General features: G+C 39.8%; 1 protein-coding gene across 1 annotated transcript in view; it reads left to right on the forward strand.

The window, feature by feature from the left end:
- Nucleotides 1-19,654, forward strand: part of LOC150060068 (uncharacterized) — a 158,475-nt gene that overhangs the window by 18,304 nt on the left and 120,517 nt on the right. Inside the window, exon 3 of the mRNA XM_090337777.1 lies at nt 19,422-19,456. Within this exon, the coding sequence (XP_090193903.1) occupies nt 19,422-19,456 (35 nt within the window). The remainder of the gene's footprint in view (nt 1-19,421; nt 19,457-19,654) is intronic.

Here is a 19,654-nt window from a genome sequence, read left to right on the forward strand (position 1 = left end):
CACTAGTCCAAACTCTGACTCCTATTTAGGTATAATTTATTATGTTCTAATTATTGTTGCATATATATATATATTCTCTCTGGACTAAATGATAAACAGATCAATTAACCAGAATGTCTTGACCTCTATCTAAATACACAGAATAAAATCAATAATTACCATGCTTAGAGATTACATTATGTGAGGAAAAGATGATTTGGAAAACTCGTTCTACAGTATTTTTGAAACCCATTCAGTGAAAGTAGGAATAAGTGAGAATATAAAGATTTCAAAATATTTCTTTTTTTATAATTTTTTTATTGTAATTAATAAAAGGGTTACATGATATTTGCCAGATAGAAGGTGCATTAATTCACATACATTGATACCCTTTCACATGTCTTGGTACCCATCACCCTCACCCCCACCCACCCCCCACCCCCTTCCTATCAAATTTCAAATAATCAAATACAAATAAATTCAATATATCAGATAACAAAGTGAGATACTGTAACAATATGAGATACCCAAGAGACAGCAAAGGAGATGAAAGATAACATAGTACATTAAGGACAACAATCATTCATTATATGGCTTTTGTTTCAGTATCCTGGAAGTCCTTTCAGTTAGCTTCATACTATATGGCCTTATATATCAAGGTTTTGCTCTATTGCAGATCTCTGCTAGTAGAGCCCAAGGTTTCTACTGGTTATGACAAATGAGGGAAACCATTGAGCCTAAGTTCCTTTGAGTCTGGCTTACTTCACTTAATATGATTTTTTCTAAGTCTTTCCATTTCCTAACAAATGGGTCGATGTGTTCATGTCCTTTAATTTGCTGAAGGAAAAATAAAGCCTAGCTAGGATGCAACTTGTCTGCTACCTGATTTGCAAATGGGAAAATGTTCCAGGTAGCGTCTCAGCTGTAGTCTAACTTTCATAGAGAAAATATTTAAAGAGGTAGTTGCATCCATGAATTCATTTCATGTGACTATGGATATATGCTACATATGTATGTACGTGTGTGTATGTGTACATTCATGTGTGAACATGTGTATGTGTGTGTGTCTGTGTGTACTGAGTTTAACACTCAAGGCCTGGGTGCTACCCTTAGTATTTTTGCTCAAAGCTGGCACTCTACTACTTGAGCCACAGCTCTAGTTCTGATTTTTTGGTGGTTAATTGGAGGTAAGAGTCCCATGGACTTTCCTTCCTGAGTTGGCTTTAAAATCAGGAGCATTTAGTGTAGAGGCTTGAGCTGCCAAAGTCAGTCTTAAATACATGATACATTTTAAAAGAGACTCTGAATCCCAATTTTGAGATTTATCACATTCCACTTGGAAGTGTAAAAAACTTGGAGAGCAAATTAAAGGTAGTTTTACGACCACCCTAATTAAGCTCACTCCACAGTATCTATGTATAATAAAACCTTGATTTTTTTCCACTTTGGTGTGAATGGGGTTAGTCTTCCAAAAGCTATCTTCTTTTGTCTCCATGTTAGTGAAATATATAACGGAACACAGTTTTGCCTGTATTTCGCAGTCACTGATTTGACCTTTACTCTTACTGATTTTTGAGAAACTTATTTTAAATGTTAATATTCCTCCTTCTGTGCCATATATTTTACCATTTTTACTGTACATTGGTAGTATGCAAAAGAACACGCAGTAAAAATACACATACATCTCTCACTTTGGGAAATCCATATCATTGCAAGTGTTATTTCAGTAGTGGAGGGATAAGTAAGTGTAAGCTATCTTAGGTACAAGTTATTTAATCTGCCTCTATTTTCTGAGAGTGGGAAAAATAATCTCATAATTTCTAAATGCTACTTAACACTGTAACTCACAAGCCTGCCTCATAGGCTGCTTCTTATTTAGTTTTCTAAATTAATTTTTGGACCTCTATTCTGCAGTTTACATGTATGTAAGTCCACTCTTCATTTATTTATATTTTTACTATCATCTTTAAGTAGTTGTACAAAGTAGTTGCCATTTAAGAAAGCAGTTTATGAATACAGTGCATTTTGACCAATGTCATTCATTCCTTTCCACATTCTCACCCACTCTTCCTGACCCACAGCTTCCCACACTCCTCTTAATTTTGTAGGATAGACATTTTCTTCTTCTTTCATCTCCCCCTTCCCCCTGATCTCATCCCACTCCTTTCCAGTACCTGCTTTCTGGTGTTTTATTTTGCTGAACTTTGATTTTGGCTTTCTAAAGAATTATACTATTGAGATTTCCCTTGCATCTACCATACTTCAGTGAACATTTCATACATTTGCATACAACTCAATGTCTTTATGGATTTGCGTGTGGGGGAAACATTAGAGCTCCTGGGCACAAGTAAAAACTTTTGGAATAAAAGTCCAGAAACACAGCAAATCGTGATAGGACTTGATAAATAGGACTGTAGGAGACTAAAATGTTTCTGCATGGCAAAGGACATAGCTGGCCAGCTAAAGAGACAGACTACGGAACAGCAGAAGATTTTTGCCCATTATACATCAGACTATAGCCAAATATCCAGAATATACAGAGAACTTAAATAATTAAGGTCTCAAAAACCAAATAACTTGGGCTGGGATGTAGCCCAGTGGCAACGTGCTTGCCTAGTAAACTGTAACATCTTTGGTTTGATCCCTGATATAAAAAACCCCCCAAACATACCAAAATTAAAAAAAACAACAACAACACAGCAACTCTATTAGTAAATGGGCTAATAAGCTAAAGAGAATCCTCTCAGAGGAAGAAGTAAAAATGGCCAGTAGACAAATGAAGAAAGGCTCAGCATCTCTGGCCATAATAGAAATGCAAATGCAGTCTTATTTATTTTGACTTCCTTTCACATGCCAATAACAGTGTAAATTTGCCTGTCTTAAGACTTGTATTCTATGGAAACTGGTGGCAAAATTCAGTTCAAATATTTTTCCTTCAGTGCCCTCTTGGTTCCAAATTATGCTTATTTCTCATGCATACTTAGAATCTGCTGACCCACTAAGAAAGCTTTGAGAATTTTGATCATAAAATATTCAGTTCTATAAAAATGATTTAATCTGATCATTGAGAAGTAGAGTTTATTCTGCTTTTCTTAGAATTTACTCTAAAAGGAAAGTGAATCACTTGCAGGGTTAGAGCGTTCCATTCATTAAAGTGCTGTTTACACAACTTAAACATAAAAAAAGCATTATTTTCTTTGTTAGCCAGTATACCCCAGCGTGTGTGTGTGTGTGTGTGTGTGTGTGTGTGTGTGTGTGTGTGTGTGTGTAGTATAAGGAACTGGCTCTGAGAATTCCCATTATCTGCAGTTGGCCAGAGACCCAGAGACCCAGTAGATTCATTTGAAGTCAGAAAGCTTCAGAACCAGAAAAACAGATGGTATCTGTTCCTGTCCCCGCTTCATACAAGCTCTGATGTTGCTTTCTGACTCTGAAAGCTGGTGCAGAGCAATGTTCCAGTGAAGAATGCAGCCATGATATTCAAGGCATGTCTTCTGAAACTAGGAAAATTGAGCAGATGAGTGGGGTGGGATGGAAGGGGGAGAAAGAGGAAGGGGTGATATTGAATAAGAATGCACTGCCATCATAAACTGACATGATGAATGGAAGCCCCTTGTACAACCACTTAAGATACAAAAAAAGATCAGTAAGGAGGATTTCAGCTTTTTTGTTCTGAATGGAACATGTCTTCAGTTGATCAGACTTGGCTCACCCACATAAGAAGGGCAGTCTACTCTTTATTTCAGGGTTAATAACTGTCCCAAGAAACTAGAGACACCAAATTTCAGGGCCCATACGCTAGGCACATAATGGTGCCTTATCATACTTATGATAGGAAACTGTGCTCAGAACTATAACTTAGTAGATCTTTTTTTTGCCAATCCTGGGGCTTAGACTCAGGGCTTGAGCACTGTCCTTGGGCTTTCTCAAGGCTAAACCACTACCACTTGTGCCATAGCCCCACTTCTGGCCTTTTCTGTGTATGTGGTAGCGAGGAATCGAACCCAGGGCTTCATGCATGCAAGGCAACCACTCTACCACTAGGCCAAACTCTGGGCCCCCACACTTAGTAGATCTTGATTATTATGTCAACTCTTGACTGATGATGTGATGTAAAATTCTCATCTCATGAGACTTATTTTAGATTTCTATAAGTAATGAATGCAGGGAGTGAGTCACACACACCTGTAATCCCAGCCTTTTAGGAGACTGAGATCTTGGATCTGGTCTCAAAGCCAGCCTGGGCAGGAATGTCTGTGAGACTCTTTTTTTCATATATTTTTTATTGTAGTTAATAGAAGGGTTACATGGTATTGGCCAGATTGATGGTGCATTAATTCCCATACATTGATACCCTTTCACATGTCTTGGTCCCCATTTCCCTCCCCCCCAACCCCTCATATTGTTTTTCCCCGTTCCCTATCCAATTTCAAATAACCAAATACAAATATATCCGATATATCAGGTAACAAAGTGAGATACTGTAACAATATGAGATAAGCAAGGGACAGCAAAAGAGATGAGAAATAACATAGTACCTTAAGAACAACATTCATTATATGGCTTATGTTTCTATATCCTAGAGATCCTTTCATTTAGCATCCTACTACATGGCCTTTTGTATCAAGGTTTTACACTATGGCAAATCTCTGTTAGGAGAGCCCAAGGTTTCTACTGATTATGACGAATGAAGGAAACCATTGAGCCTAAGATCCTTTGAGTCTGGCTTAATTCATTTAATATGATCTTTTCTAAGTCTTTCCATTTCCTAACAAATGGGCCAATGTCATTCTTTCTGACAGCAGCATAGAATTCCATTGTGTACAAATACCACATCTTGTTGATCCACTCATCAACTGAGGGACATCTAGGTTGGTTCCATATCTTTGCTATGGTAAATAGTGCTGCAATGAACATCGTTGTGCTGGTGGATTTAGTATGTCCTTGTTTCTGGATGGTTGGGTAAATGCCAAGTAGTGGAATTGCTGGGTCATAGGGGAGCTCTATGTTTAGTCTTTTGAGGAACTGCCATACTGCTTTCCTTAGTGGTTGAATGAGTTTGCACTCCCACCAACAGTGTAGTAGTGATCCCTCCTGGCCACATCCCCTCTAGTATCTGTTGTTATTCGTTTTCTTGATCATGGCCATTCTAACTGGAGTGAGGTGAAATCTTAGAGTTGTTTTGATTTGCATTTCTGTTATGACCAGAGATGTCAAGCATTTCTTCATGTGTCTATAGGCCATTTTAGTTTCTTCTTCAGAGAAGACTCTCTTTAACTCTTTGTCCCATCTTTGAGCTGTACATATATTTTAGATATGAGGCCTTTGGCTGTTGTATGGTTGGTGAAGATCTTCTCCCACTCTGTAGGCTTCCTAATTAATTTACTAGCTATGTCCTTTGCCATACAAAATCTCTGCACTTTAATGCAGTCCCAGTTATCCAGCCTTTCTCTGATTTGGTGTGATTCTTGATCCTTATTAAGAAAATTTCAACCTGTGCCAAGGAAGTCTAGTGTATCTCCTATTCCTTCCTGTAAAGTTTTCAGTGTGTCAGCTTTTACCTCCATGTCTTTGATCCATTTGGAGTTAATTCTAGCACAGGGTGACAAAGAAGGATCCAGCTTTAGTTTTCTGCAAGTGCTTAACCAGTTCTGCCAGCACCACTTGTTGAAGAGGCTATTTTTCTTCCATTCTATTTTTTTGACTCCCTTGTCAAAGATTAGGTGGCCACAAGTCTGTGGTTTAATATCTGGGTCCTCAGTTCTATTCCATTGGTCTTCAGGCCTGTTCTTGTGCCAGTACCAAGCTGTTTTGATAATTATAGCCCTGTAATAGAGTCTTAAGTTTGGTATTGAAATTCCTTCTGTGCTGTTCTTTCTGCTAAGAGGTGTTTTTGCTATACGGGGTCTTTTATTATTCTATATTAAATTTTGGATTGCCTCTTCTATTTCTTTAAAGAATGACATTGGGATATTGCGTTGAATTTGTAGATAACCCTTGGCAAGATTGTCATTTTCAAGATATTGATTCTTCCAATCCAGGAGCATGGGAGGTTTTTCCATTTCCTTAGTTCTGCTTTAATTTCCTTTTTCAGGGTTTTAAAGTTTTCATCAAAAAGTTCCTTTACATTCTTAGTTAAGGTAGTTCCTAGGTACTTTATTTTCTTTGAGGCTATTGCAAAAGGAGTTGCTTTCCTGATTGTTGCCTCATTCCTCTCACTGTTGGCGTAGAGGAAGGCAGTTGATTTTTGAGGGTTAATTTTATAGCCTGCTACCCTTACAAAGTTTTGAATCAGCTCAAGGAGCTTGGGAGTAGAGTCTATAGGATTCTTTAAATACAGAATCATGTCATCTGCAAAGAGGGATAGTTTTATTTCCTCTTTCCTTACTTGGATCCCCTTTGTGCTTGCTTCTTGCCTTATTGCACTGGCTAGGAATTCTAATACTATGTTAAAGAGGTGTGGAGAGAGTGGGCATCCTTGTCTTGTTCCTGATTTTAGAGGGAATGACTTTATCTTTTCGCTATGTATGGTTTCAGTGAAAGTAAATTTTGCTTGATGAAGTTCGGAGCTCGGGATTGGGTGTGTAGATATTTAGGATGGTTATGTCCTCCTGGAGGAAAGATCCCTTTAGTAGTATGTAGTAACCTTCTTTGTCTTTTCTCACTAATTTTAGTCTGAAATCTATTTTATCTGATATGAGAGGCCGTTAGCTTGATAGAGTTTATTCCAACCTCTCATTTTCAAAAGGTGTTTGTTTTTTGGGGTAAGATGTGTCTCTTGATGACAGCAGAATGATGGATCCTGTTTTTTGATCCAACTAGATAATCTGTGCCATTTAATTGGAGAGTTAAGTCCATTGATATTGAGAGTCAGGATTGAGAAATTTTTATTAGTTCCTGACACTTTTACAAGCTTTCATTAGGCCTTGTGTCTTGATAGTTTCTGTGGTACTTAGATGTTATGAGTTTTAGCTGCCATGTCTTTCTCTGTATTACATTTGTGTTGGTTTTCCATGTGTAGAACATCTTTGAGAATTTTCTGTAGTGTTGGTTTTGTTGCTACATAATGTTGAAGCTTTCCCTTGGAATGGAATGTTTTTATTGTTCCCTCAGATATGAATGAGAGCTTAGCTGGGTACAGTATTTTTGGCTGGTAGTTATTTGACTTCAGGGCATGGTATATATTGTTCTATTCTCTTCTTGCTTGCATGGTCTCTGCTGAGAAATCTGGGGTTATTCTGATTGGTTTGCCTTTATAGGTGATTGTTCTCTTCTCCCTGACTGCTTTTAGGGTCCTCTCTTTGGCCTCTATTGATCCAGTTCGGATTATAATGTGACGGTGGGATGTCCTTTTCTGGTCAGGTCTGTTTGTGGTTCTAAAAGTTTCTTGTATCTGGATGGGCCTTCCCTTCTGGATATTTGGGAAGTTCTCTGAGATGATTCCCTGAAGTATATTTTCAATACCATTGACCTCTTTCGCTAGACCCTCCTCAATACCAATTAGCCTTAAATTAGGCTTCCTAATTGTATCTTGGAACTCCTGTAGCGTTTTCTCATATTTCCTAGATTTGAATTGACTCATTTTCTGTTCTTTCTCTATAACAACTAAATTATCTTCAACCCCGGAAATTCTGTTTTCTGCATTGTCTAACCTGCTATCAAACCTATCTACTTTATTCTTCATCTCCCTTGCTTCTAATTGCTCATTTTTGATGCCTTGCATATCTTGTTTTAGATCATGTATGGATTTTTTTAGCTCCTTGATTTCCATTTGAGTGGTTAGCTCAGCAGCTTTATTCTCTTTGAACATTTGTTGGAGTTTAGTTACCTTTTTGTTTGTGGATTCTATGAATTCATCCATTTTTCTTTGAAAAACCTTTATTATGGACTCCTTTATGGCTTCCCCTTTTTCTCATATCACCTTGTTTATGGTTTCCTCTTGTTTAGCTGTGGCTTCCTCCCTTATCTCTTTCTTTATGTTTTCACATTTTTCATTAATGATGTTTATCAATTGCATTTGTATAGCACTTGGAAGACTCTCCTCTAGATTTGCCAGTGACTGCTCCATTGCCTGTTTATGTTGGGTTGGAGATGCTATTCCTTGATTTGACATTTTTCTTGAGATTCTTGTTCTGCCCATTTGAGGATTAATACTAAACACGATTATAATTTTTCAGATATAACCAACCTAGACTTTTTAGTTGGCTGACAATAGATATTAGCTCTTTTAGATTGGTAATAACACTCTCTCTTTCTTTTTGCACACTTGCATACAAATTTAATACAACCACAGATGACCAATTTATGACCAAAACAATAAGACTCTAAATCCAATCTCTATTGTATTTAAGTCCTTCTGGATCTAGAGTATTATTGAACACCTAGATACACAGCATTGCTCAACAACCATCAAATGTAGATCCATGCATTATAAGAGTTGAAGGATGAACAGAGGACCAGAGATAGAAAAATAATATGAAAGACAACAAGGGAGGTAGGAAAAGAATAATACAGGAGTGTAAGAATATTATAGTAATGAAGAAAGGTTATCGTGTAAGGACAACTGACCTAAGGTGATAGACAGGTAGAGTATTTGTGTAGAAAATTTAGATGAACTTAGATAAAACTTATCAAAATAAGAAGAGTAATAAGAACAATATATAGAGAAAAGAGAGAGGTTGATATAGGAGATTTCAATGATACCAATTTAAGAAAGAAAAGAAAAAAAAGAAAAAAGAAACAAAACAGCAACAAAATAAAAGAAAACAACACACACACACACACACACACACACACACACACAAAACGAAAACGAAAACAAAAAAAAAAACAAAAACAAAGAAAAAGAAAAAAGGTGGGGGGAGATTCTTCACTGTTCTGAGTTCTTATCCAAGAGATATTAGGGTTGAGGACCTGGAGTTTAAAAATCAGGTGACTGTATCAATATGGATATCATTTTTGTTCAAACTGTACACAGAGCTGTCGCTGTGTTTCTAGGAATGACCACAGTGACAGCAGGATTGCGGGAAAAGAAAGGAGAAAAAAAAAAAAGGAAAAAAAGGAATGAATCATAACATTAGAAAAAAAGGTGTAGGTTAAATGGCAAAGAGAAAAATAAGAACATTTAAAAATGAAAATAAAATGGGATAAAAAGAAAAGATAAAAAAAGTATTCTTCAGGGTTTTTTTTTTTTTTTTTTTTTTTTTTTTTTGGTGGGGGGAGAGGTTAGGAAACTTGTGTCTCCACTAAGTTCGGGTTCTAAACACTTCACAAAGTCATTTTCTCTTGTGATTTGGCTTTGCGGTTTTTCAGATGAGATTGCTTGTTTGGTAAAACAAGCTAAAAGATCTGCAGGCGGCTTTGTTTACCAGGTCTGCGGGCAGCGCAGGGGGAGGGACTTCAGCAGCACTGGGGCTGGATTTCTGGCTAAGGGATCTCTGGGAAATCCTTTGCCAGTTAGGTGGCACTGTCAGCACCACCTCTCAGGCTCCAATTGCTTTGCCCTGGGTCATTGCCAGCAGTCAAGATGGTGCTGCTCTCAGCTGGTGGGGGAGGGGCTCCCTCCCAATGCCGTTCCTGGAGCAGAAGTGGAAACTTCTTGGAGGTACTCACACATTGCTGGATTCTCCAGTTCCATGAAGCTGGCAGGTCCTTGCACGGCCGGGTGTGGGCTCTGGGCTCGCATAGGCTCTGTGTGGCTCTGTCTGCAGCTGGCGGGTCTGTGCTGCTGTGGAGACAGCGCTTTCTCTGCTGTGATTCAGAAGAGCCTTTGTCTCCAGGCTGCTCCACGGTGGAGCTCTGCGCTCTCTTTTCGCGCTGGTATTCTTCCTTTTTTTCCTCTCTGTCTGAGTTCCCTGTGGTCCTAAAGCTTACTTAGGATCAATTTCTGTTAGAGGACTGTCTCCTGCACTGCCAGTACATGAATCTTGGCAGGAGCTCAGTAAGTCTCACCCTGAACCGCCGCCATCTTCCGTGGAATGTCTGTGAGACTCTTATCTCCAGTTAATTACCAAAAAACCAGAAGTGGAGTTGTGAAAAGTGGTAGAGCAGTAAAGAGCTCAGGGACAGGGCCCATGGGGGTCCTGAGTTCAAGCCCCACAACTAACCACAAAAAAACAATATATGAAACAGTCTGCTCAGTATAAAATACTATATTGCATCATTTTGATTAGTTGTTTTTGTGATGTCTAAATTAATTATTTTTTTTAAATTTTTTAATTGTAATTAGTAAAGGGTTACATGATATTTGCCAGATAGAAGGTGCATTAATTACATACATTGATACCCTTTCACATGTCTTGGTACCCATTTCCCTCCCCCCCCCACACTCCCCACCTGTCTTGGTTTTCCCCCCTTCCCTATGAAATTTCAAATATCCAAATACAAATAAATTCAATATATCAGATAACAAAGTGAGATACTATACCAATATGAGATAACCAAGGGACAGCAAAGAAGATGAGAGACAACATAGTACATTAAGGACAACAATCATTCATTATATGGCTTTTGTTTCAATATCCTGGAGGTCCTTTCAATTAGCTTCACATTATATGGCCTTATGTATCAAGATTTTGCTCTATTGCAAATCTCTGCTAGTAGAGCCCAAGGTTTCTACTGATTATGACGAATGAGGGAAACCATTGAGCCTAAGTTCCTTTGAGTCTGGCTTACGTCACTTAATATGATTCTTTCTAAGTCTTTCCATTTCCTAACGAATGGGGCAATGTCATTCTTCTGACAGCAGCATAGAATTCCATTGTGTACAAATACCACAACTTGTTGATCCACTCATCAACTGAGGGACATCTAGGTTGGTTCCATATCTTTGCTATGGGGAATAGTGCTGCAGTGAACATTGTTGTGCTAGTGGGTTTAGTATGTCCTTGTTTCTGGATGGTTGGGTAAATGCCAAGTAGTGGAATTGCTGGGTCATAGGGGAGTTCTATGTTTAGCCTTTTGAGGCACTGCCACACTGCTTTCCATAGTGGTTGAACGAGTTTGCACTCCCACCAACAGTGTAGTAGTGATCCCTCCTGGCCACATCCCCTCCAGCATCTGTTGTCATTCGTTTTCCTGATCCTTGGCCATTCTAACTGGAGTGAGGTGGAATCTTAGAGATGTTTTGATTTGCATTTCTTTTATGACCAGAGATGTTGAGCATTTCTTCATGTGTCTATAGGCCATTTTTGTTTCTTCTTCAGAGAAGACTCTCTTGAAGTCTTTGGCCCATTTTTTAATGGGATGGTTGTTACTTTGGAGGTTAGTTTTGGAGTGATTCAATTTTTTGAGTTGTTGATATATTTTAGATATGAGGCCTTTGTCCGTTGTTTGGTTGGTGAAGATCTTCTCCCACTCTGTAGGCTTCCTGATTAGTTTACTAGCTATGTCCTTTGCAATACAAAAGCTCTGCAGTTTAATGCAGTCCCACTTATCCAGCCTTTCTCTGATTTGTTGTGATTCTTGGTCCTTATTAAGAAAGTTTCGACCTGTGCCAAGGAGGCCTAGTGTATCTCCTATTCCTTCCTGTAAAGTTTTCAGTGTGTCAGCTTTTACCTCCAGGTCTTTGATCCATTTGGAGTTAATTCTAGTGCAAGCTGACAAAGAGGGATCCAGCTTTATTTTTATGCAAGTGCTTAACCAGTTCTGCCAGCACAACTTGTTGAAGAGGCTGTCTTTCTTCCATTCTATTTTTTTGGCTCCCTTGTCAAACATTAGGTGGCCATAGGTCTGTGGTTTAATATCTGGGTCCTCAGTTCTATTCCATTGGTCTTCAGGCCTGTTCCTGTGCCAGTACCAAGCTGGTTTGAGAATTATAGCTCTGTAATAGAGTCTAAAGTTTGGAATTAAAATTCCTCCGGCGCTGTTCTTTCTGCTAAGAAGTGTTTTTGCTATACGGGGTCTTCTATTATTCCATATTAAATTTTGGATTGCCTCTTCTATTTCTTTAAAGAATGACATTGGGATGTTGATGGGTATTGCATTGAATTTGTAGATAGCTCTTGGCAAGATTGTCATTTTCACAATGTTGATTCTTCCAATCCAGGAGCATGGGAGGTTTTTCCATTTCCTTAGTTCTGCTTTAATTTCCTTTTTTGGGGTTTTAAAGTTTTCGTCAAAAAGGTCCTTTACATTCTTAGTTAAGCTAATTCCTAGGTACTTTATTTTCTTTGAGGCTATTGTAAAAGGAGTTTCTTTCCTGATTATTGCCTCGTTCCTCTCACTGTTGGCGTAAAGGAAGGCAGTTGATTTTTGAGAGTTGATTTTATAGCCTGCTACTCTTCCAAAGCTTTGAATCAGCTCAAGGAGCTTGGGAGTAGAGTCTATAGGATTCTTTAAATACAGAATCATGTCATCTGCAAAGAGGGATAGTTTTATTTTCTCTTTCCTTACTTGGATCCCCTTTATGCTTGCTTCTTGCCTTATTGCACTGGCTAGGAATTCTAGTACTATGTTAAAGAGGAGTGGAGAGAGTGGGCATCCTTGTCTCGTTCCTGATTTTAGAGGGAATGGCTTTAGATTTTCACCATTAAGTGTAATACTAGCAGTAGGTTTCTCATACGCAGCCTTTATTATATTGAGGAATGTTCCATGGATTCCTAGTTTCTCCAGAGCTTTTAACATAAAGGGGTGTTGGATCTTGTCAAATGCCTTTTCCGCGTCTATTGAGACAATCATGTGACTTTTGTCCTTCCTCCTGTTGATGTGTTGAATTATATTAATTGATTTGCGTATGTTGAGCCAGCTTTGCCTCCCCGTGATGAATCCAGTTTGATCATAGTGTATAATTTTTTTTGATGAATTGTTGTAGTTGGTTGGCCAGTATTTTGTTGAGAAGTTTTGCATCGATGTTCTTCAAAGATACAGGTCTATAGTTTGCTTTCTTTGATGAATCTCTGTCTGGTTTGCGGATGAGGGTTATACTGGCTTCATAGAATGAGTTTGGTAAGGAACCTTCATTTTCAATTTCGTTGAAGAGCTTGAGGAGTATTGGTGTGAGCTCTGCTTTGAAGACCTTATAGAATTCAGCTGTGAATCCATCTGGCCCTGGGCTTTTCTTAGGTGGAAGTTCTCTAATTGCCATTTCTATTTCAGAGCTTGAAATAGGCCTGTTGAGTTGGCTTAGTTCTTCTTGGTTCAGTGTGGGTATGTTAATATTGGCTAGGAATTCATCCATTTCATCTAGATTCTCAAATTTGTTGGCATAAAGGTTTGGGAAGTATTTCCTCATGATATTCTGGATCTTGGTAATTTCTGTCGTGATATTACCATTTTCATCTGCGATTTTGTTTATTTCGATATGCTCTCTTCTTTTTTTGGTAAGATTTGCTAAGGGCTTGTCAATTTTGTTAATTCTTTCAAAGAACCAACTCCTTGTTTTGTTGATTCTTTCTGTAGTTTTTTTGGATTCCAAATCATTTAATTCTGCTTTGATTTTAATAATTTGCTTTCTTCTACTGGGATTAGGGTTGGTTTGTTGCTCTTTTTCCAGGAGCTTAAGGTGAGACATTAACTTGTTGGTTTGCAATTTTTCCAACTTGTTGTTGTAGGCACTCAGCACTATAAATTTTCCTCTGAGTACTGCCTTTGCTGTGTCCCAAAGGAGTTGGTATTTTGTGTGCTCCTTACTGTTAAATTTCATAAACTGTTGGATTTCTGTTCTGATCTCTTCGATGACCCATTGGTGATTCAACAATGTGTTGTTCGGTCTCCATGAGTTACAGGGTTTTCATTGGTGGAGATGTGTGTTCAGTTCCAGTTTGATGCCTTTGTGGTCTGAGAGTGTGCATGGAATAATTTCAGTGTTTCTGAATCTGTCCAGGTTTGTTTTATGGCCTAAGATGTGATCTATTTTGGAAAATGTTCCACGTGCTGCTGAGAAAAACGTATATTCTGTTGTTGCTGGGTGGAATATTCTGCAGATGTCTGTTAGATCTAGTTGGTCTATATAGTTGTTTAGTTCTAAGGTTTCTCTGCTGAGTTTTTGCCTTGTTGATCTGTCCATAGGTGAGACTGGTGTGTTAAAGTCACTGACAATCACTGTATTTCGATCTATGTATGGTTTCAGTGTAAGTAAAGTTTGCTTGATGAAGTTTGGAGCTCTGGGATTGGGTGTGTAAATATTTAGGATCGTTATGTCTTCCTGGAGGAAAGATCCCTTTAGTAGTATGTAGTAACCTTCTTTGTCTTTTCTTTCTAATTTTGGTTTGGTCTATTTTATCTGATTTGAGGATGGCAACTCTAGCCTGTTTATGGGGGCCGTTAGCTTGATAGAGTTTATTCCAACCTCTCACTTTCAAAAGATGATTGTTTTTTGGGGTAAGATGTGTCTCTTGAAGACAGCAGAACGATGGCTCTTGCTTTTTGATCCAACTAGACAGCCTATGCCATTTAATTGAGAGTTAGGATTGAGAGATATTTATTAGGTCCTATCATTTTTAAAAGCTTTTATTTGGGCCGGTGTCTTGACAGTTCTTGTGGTCCTTAGATGGTATGCTGTTTAGGTGCCATTTCTTTCCCTATATTGCATTTATTTTGGTTTTCTATGTACAGAACATCTTTCAGAATTCTCTGTAGTGTTGGTTTTGTTGCGACATATTGTTGCAGCTTTTCCCTGGAATGGAATGTTTTTTTGTTCCCTCAGTTATGAATGAAAGCTTAGCTGGGTACAGTATTTTGGTTGGTAGTTATTTGACTTAAGGGCATGACATATATGCTTCCAGTCACTTCTTGCTTGCATGGTCTCTGCTGAGTAATCTGGGGTTATTCTGATTGGTTTTCCTTTATAGGTTACTGAACCCTTTTCCCTGGCTGCCTTTAGGATCCTTTTTTTGGTTTCTATTGATCCAGTTCAGATTACAATGTGGCGGTGGGATGTTCTTTTCTGGTCAGGTCTGTTTGGGGTTCTAAAAGTTTCTTGTATCTGGATAGGTCTGCCCTTCTGGATATTTGGGAAATTCTCTGAGATGATTCCCTGAAGTATATTTCCAATACCATTGACTTCTTTCTCCACGCCCTCCTCAATACCAATTAGCCTTAAATTAGGCTTCCTAATTGTATCTTGGACCTCCTGAAGCGCTCTCTCATTTTTCCTAGATTTGGATTGACTCATTTTCTGTTCTTTCTCTATAATAACTAAATTATCTTCAGCCCCGGAAAGTCTCTCCTCTGCATTGTCTAACCTGCTATCAAAGCTATCTACTTTATTTTTCATCTCCCTTGCTTCTAATTGCTCATTTTTGATGCCGTGCATGTCTTCTTTTAGATCATGTATGGATTTCTTTAGCTCCTTGATTTCCATTTGAGTGGTTAGCTCAGTAGCTTTATTTTCTTTGAACATTTGCTGGAGTTCGGTCACCTTTTTATTTGTGGATTCTATGAATTCATCCATCTTTCTTTGAAAAACCTTTATTATGGCCTCCTTTATGGCTTCTTCTTTTTCACTTATCACCTTGTTTATGGTTTCCTCTTGTTCAGCTATGGCTTCCTCCCTTATCTCTTTCTTTATATTTTCACATTTTTCATTAATGATGTTTATCAATTGCATTTGTACAGCACTTGGAAGACTCTCCTCTAGGTTTGCCAGTGACTGTTCCATTGGCTGTTTACATTGGGTGGAGGGGGGTGGGGGATGTTGTTTCTTGATTTGACATTTTTCTTGAGTTTCTTGTTCTGCCCATTTGAAAATGGGAGCAAGATTAATACTAAACACGATTATAGTTTTTCAGATATAACCAACCTAGACCTCTGTAGCTGGCAGACTCTAGATGTTCAAAAGTTTTGATTGGTGTTATCACTCTTTCTTTTTGTGCAGTTACCGACTAGTCTAATAATCCACTGATAAGCGATTTATACCCAAAACAATAAGCCTCTCAATCCAATCTCTATTGTCTTAGTCCCTCTGAGCCTAGAGAATAATTAAACACCTAGATATACAGTGTTGCTCAACAGCCATCAAGTGTAGATCCATGCAGTATAAGGGTTGAAAGACGAGCAGAGGTCCAGAGATAGAAAAATAGAATGAGAGAGGTCAGGGGGTAAGTAGGTAGCGTATTTGAGTACAAAGTTTGGAAAGTATTAGAATAAAACTTATGTGTTGCTCCGCGACTAGCTCTTAGCCCAACCAGTGGCCTCACAGTGGACCATGGGATGGATCTGCGAGCTTCCGTCTGAGTGCGGTTGGCAGACGTTTTCCTGTGCTGCTTCCAGGGGCGGCCCCAAGCCAAGGGTCTGGGGATTGAGAGTTTCAGGGGCTCTCAGCAGGACCAGCAGGAGACCCCTCTGTTCCCAGGGGCGGGGCCCAGCTGGGGACGTGGGCTCCAAGGGCGGAGCCGCGCATTTTTGGTTCTCAGAAGGGGAGCTTGGCTGCTGGTCGGCCCTTCAGATCCCTGCTGTGTTTCCACTGCTTTGTCAGAGTCTGTGACTGTGCGGGGGGGGGGGGGGGCCCTCGGTGGTGTCTTGCTCAGGATTCCCAGCTGGAGGATGCCCCGCTCGAGAATTGAGGGGGGGCAGATTCTGGCTCCTATTTACCCGCACCCCCTACCCACTGTTGTAAGGCAGGGTCCCAAAGCGCTCCACTCTCCAGATCCAGTGGCCTGGGTGAGGAGCCTGGTGGGCGGGTGGGAGCTGGGACAGCTCCACCTCCCCTGGTGGGGTGCTGAGTCTTAGGGTCCGCCCACTTGTCAGTCTCTAGTCAGAGGGCTGGGGGTTGAGCCCATTGGGTGGGTGGGAGTTGGGACAGCCCCGCCTCCCTTGGTGGGGTGCTGGATCTTATGGGTAGCCCGCCTGTCAATCTCCAGTCAATGGCCTGAGGGAGGGGGCTGTTGAGGGGAGGACAGGATTCTAAATTCCTTGCCCCCCTGCTCCCGCAAGTCTTTCTCGGGTGGGGTGTTGGGGTCTGAGTTACGTTCTATTGCTTGGCACCTGCTCCGCTTTCCCGATGTGTTTGGGGATGCGCTGTATTACTCACGCCTCTGTGTCCGTCTGCGGGTGCTCCACGGTGGTGGGGAGTCTTTCACTCCCCTCGGGTCTCCGCTGCCACCTGTGTTCTGCGTCTGGGTTCCACTGCTTGCTGTTCTGGTTTCGCATCTGGGTTCCGCTGCTTCCACCGTTCGCTGGCCGGGTTCTGTGCTGGTTTCTGCAGCCATTGGGTTCCCAGCCTGGCGCCCTCCACTGCGCCGCTTTTCGTGTGTCTAAATTATTTAATAGATATATCTTTATAGATTCAAATTGTAAAGCTACAAATAATAATTATAGGTTTATATATTTTCTTGAAATTAATTTTTAGAAGGAAGACTACAAAATGTAATGTGGTGACCTTATTTGTAGTATTTTTAAAGATGCTCCTTAACAAGTAATTTTTAAAAATTCATAACAAGTAATTTTTGATCCTAGCAATTAAAATTTTAATGTAATACATTTTATGAAAATTATTAATTGCATTGAATTAGAATCTCCCTTAACAATTCCCATTATGCTAAAGCTATTATTTCACCTCACTCATGTTTTTCAATGAGGCCCTAAATCTTTGGTAAATATTGGTTCTTAATGTGGTGATAAATTTTGATTGCAAGTTGCCATTTTGCAAATAGCATTTAGCACCACGGGAAATTCAGGCACAAATGTGTTGATCCCAGCTAGGTTCACATTCCATCCTCTGCAACACAGACTTTAAGGGATGCTGTCAAACATCTGTCTTGTCTGAAACTCCTGCCTGAAGAAGGTGAGAGGAGTGGGTCACCTTGCTGAAGCAGAGTCTCTTGAATATGCAAGAGTCCCTTTGAGAGAATTAAATATAATCACTTCCTAATATTAATTAGTGCTCAATTAATCCAGTCATAATTACGATGAGGCAGACAAACAGAAGTCTAAATAGGAGTTTACATTCTTTTGTGGGTGACCAAGGAAGGCTAGGACATCTTACCGGGATTCTGGTGGCCTACACCATCTGTCACCCACTCTATGTAACTATGGAATGTTCACTGAAGATTTGGTCACTTCCCCTTTGGATCAAGTTCACTGAGACATCAGATCAGGGGCACAGTACATGTGAACATTTGCTGTACACATCCAGTGTTGGTTTGTCTTGTTCTTCTCACAGGCCTCTGGAAGCTGTTGTGGAAATGCTTTCTAGTGTATGACTGCTCAGCTCCCCATGCTTCTGCTGGAAGGAAGGCCATGTCATTGTAGCCACCCAGCATCATTGTCTGTGAATGCTCACCCACACCCAGAGCCCCAGAGGCAAGGTGCCTTATTGCTGGCTTTTTGTGTGACTCCTGCACCCTTGTTCTTTCCTTAATTCTCTTTACTGTGTTCCAGCCTTGCATCCTCTGCTTCTTTCTCTTGTGGCATGCAGGCCTGACTGTTGGTGCAATCCAATCACATACGAACTTGCTTTCAAACCAGGCATCAAACAGCCTCCTCTCTGCTCTTCCAGGTAGGGACAACAGATCTAAACCTGTGTTCTCTTTTGGAGACTGGCACGACCTCACATTACTTCCATGTTAGGCTCTGCTTATTCCTTGACAGGTCCCCTCTTCTGATTTGACAGTGTTACTCATGTACTTTCCCTGTCCTGACATGACCCAAAGAAGTTTACTTTTTTTGGCATTTCCTTTTGCTCTTAAAAAAATAAAAACTTGGGGGGCTGGGAGTGTGGCCTAGTGGTAAAGTGCCTGCCTAGCATGCACAAAGACCCAGGTTCGATTCCTCAGTACCACATACATAGAAAAAAGCCAGAAGTGGTGTTGAGGCTCAAGTGGTAGAGCTCTAGCCTTGAGAAAGCCCAAGGACAGTCTCAGGCCCTGAGCTCAAGCCCAGGACTGGAAAAAAAAATAAAGTTGGGCTTTGAGTTTAGCCTAGTGGTAGAGTTCCTGTCTAACATGCATAAAGACCTGGGTTTGATTTCTCAGTACCACAGATGTAGAAAAAGGCAGAAGTGGAGCTGTGGCTCAAGTAGTGGAGTACTAGACTTGAGAAAGCCCAAAGACAGTGCTCAGGCTCCGAGTTCAAGCACCAGGACTGGCATTAGTTAATTAACTAATTGATTAATATATTAAAAATTAAAAAGTTGTAAGCTGATGAGGTCTAAACATATGATCAATTAAATTTACTTAAACAACTAAGAATGAACCTCCTTTTTTCAAGCATCAAAATATTTGCCTAGCATTTTAGATTTGACCCTGGGCATTGGGCTTGCCATTTAGAAAGACGTATCCCTTCTGGACTAGAGGTGTCACAGGAAGTCTAATGTCTTGGCTAAACATCAAGTGTCACAGGTGGCCATATTGTCTCTTTGGTTCTTTAAATTTGAACTGTAGTGAAGAGAAGACTAAAAATATTTTAAGGGGCTTTATGCTTTTCTATTTCTCATTTGAACAGGAGCCCCATGAGTAGATTTTGCATCTGTGCCTCTGATTCTTATGTTTTCTGTCTAATTCTAGGAACAAGACAATAACAAAAGGAAGAAATTGAGAAGGTAACTTCTTTTAAAAGACATATTTGGGTTTCATCTCAGGGCCTTGCCCTTGCTAGGTAGATGTTGTTTCATTGAGTCTTGCCTCCAGCCATTTTGCTTGTGTTAATTTTTTAGTGGGCTCTTACTTTGTGCCTGAATTGTCTAGACCGGTGATTTTTCTGTTCTTGCATTCTTCCCTAATTAGGACAACAGGCATGT

The sequence above is a fragment of the Megascapheus bottae genome, chromosome 8 (assembly GCF_031878675.1).
Source record: "Megascapheus bottae isolate mThoBot1 chromosome 8, mThoBot2.hap1, whole genome shotgun sequence".
Lineage (NCBI taxonomy): Eukaryota > Metazoa > Chordata > Mammalia > Rodentia > Geomyidae > Megascapheus > Megascapheus bottae.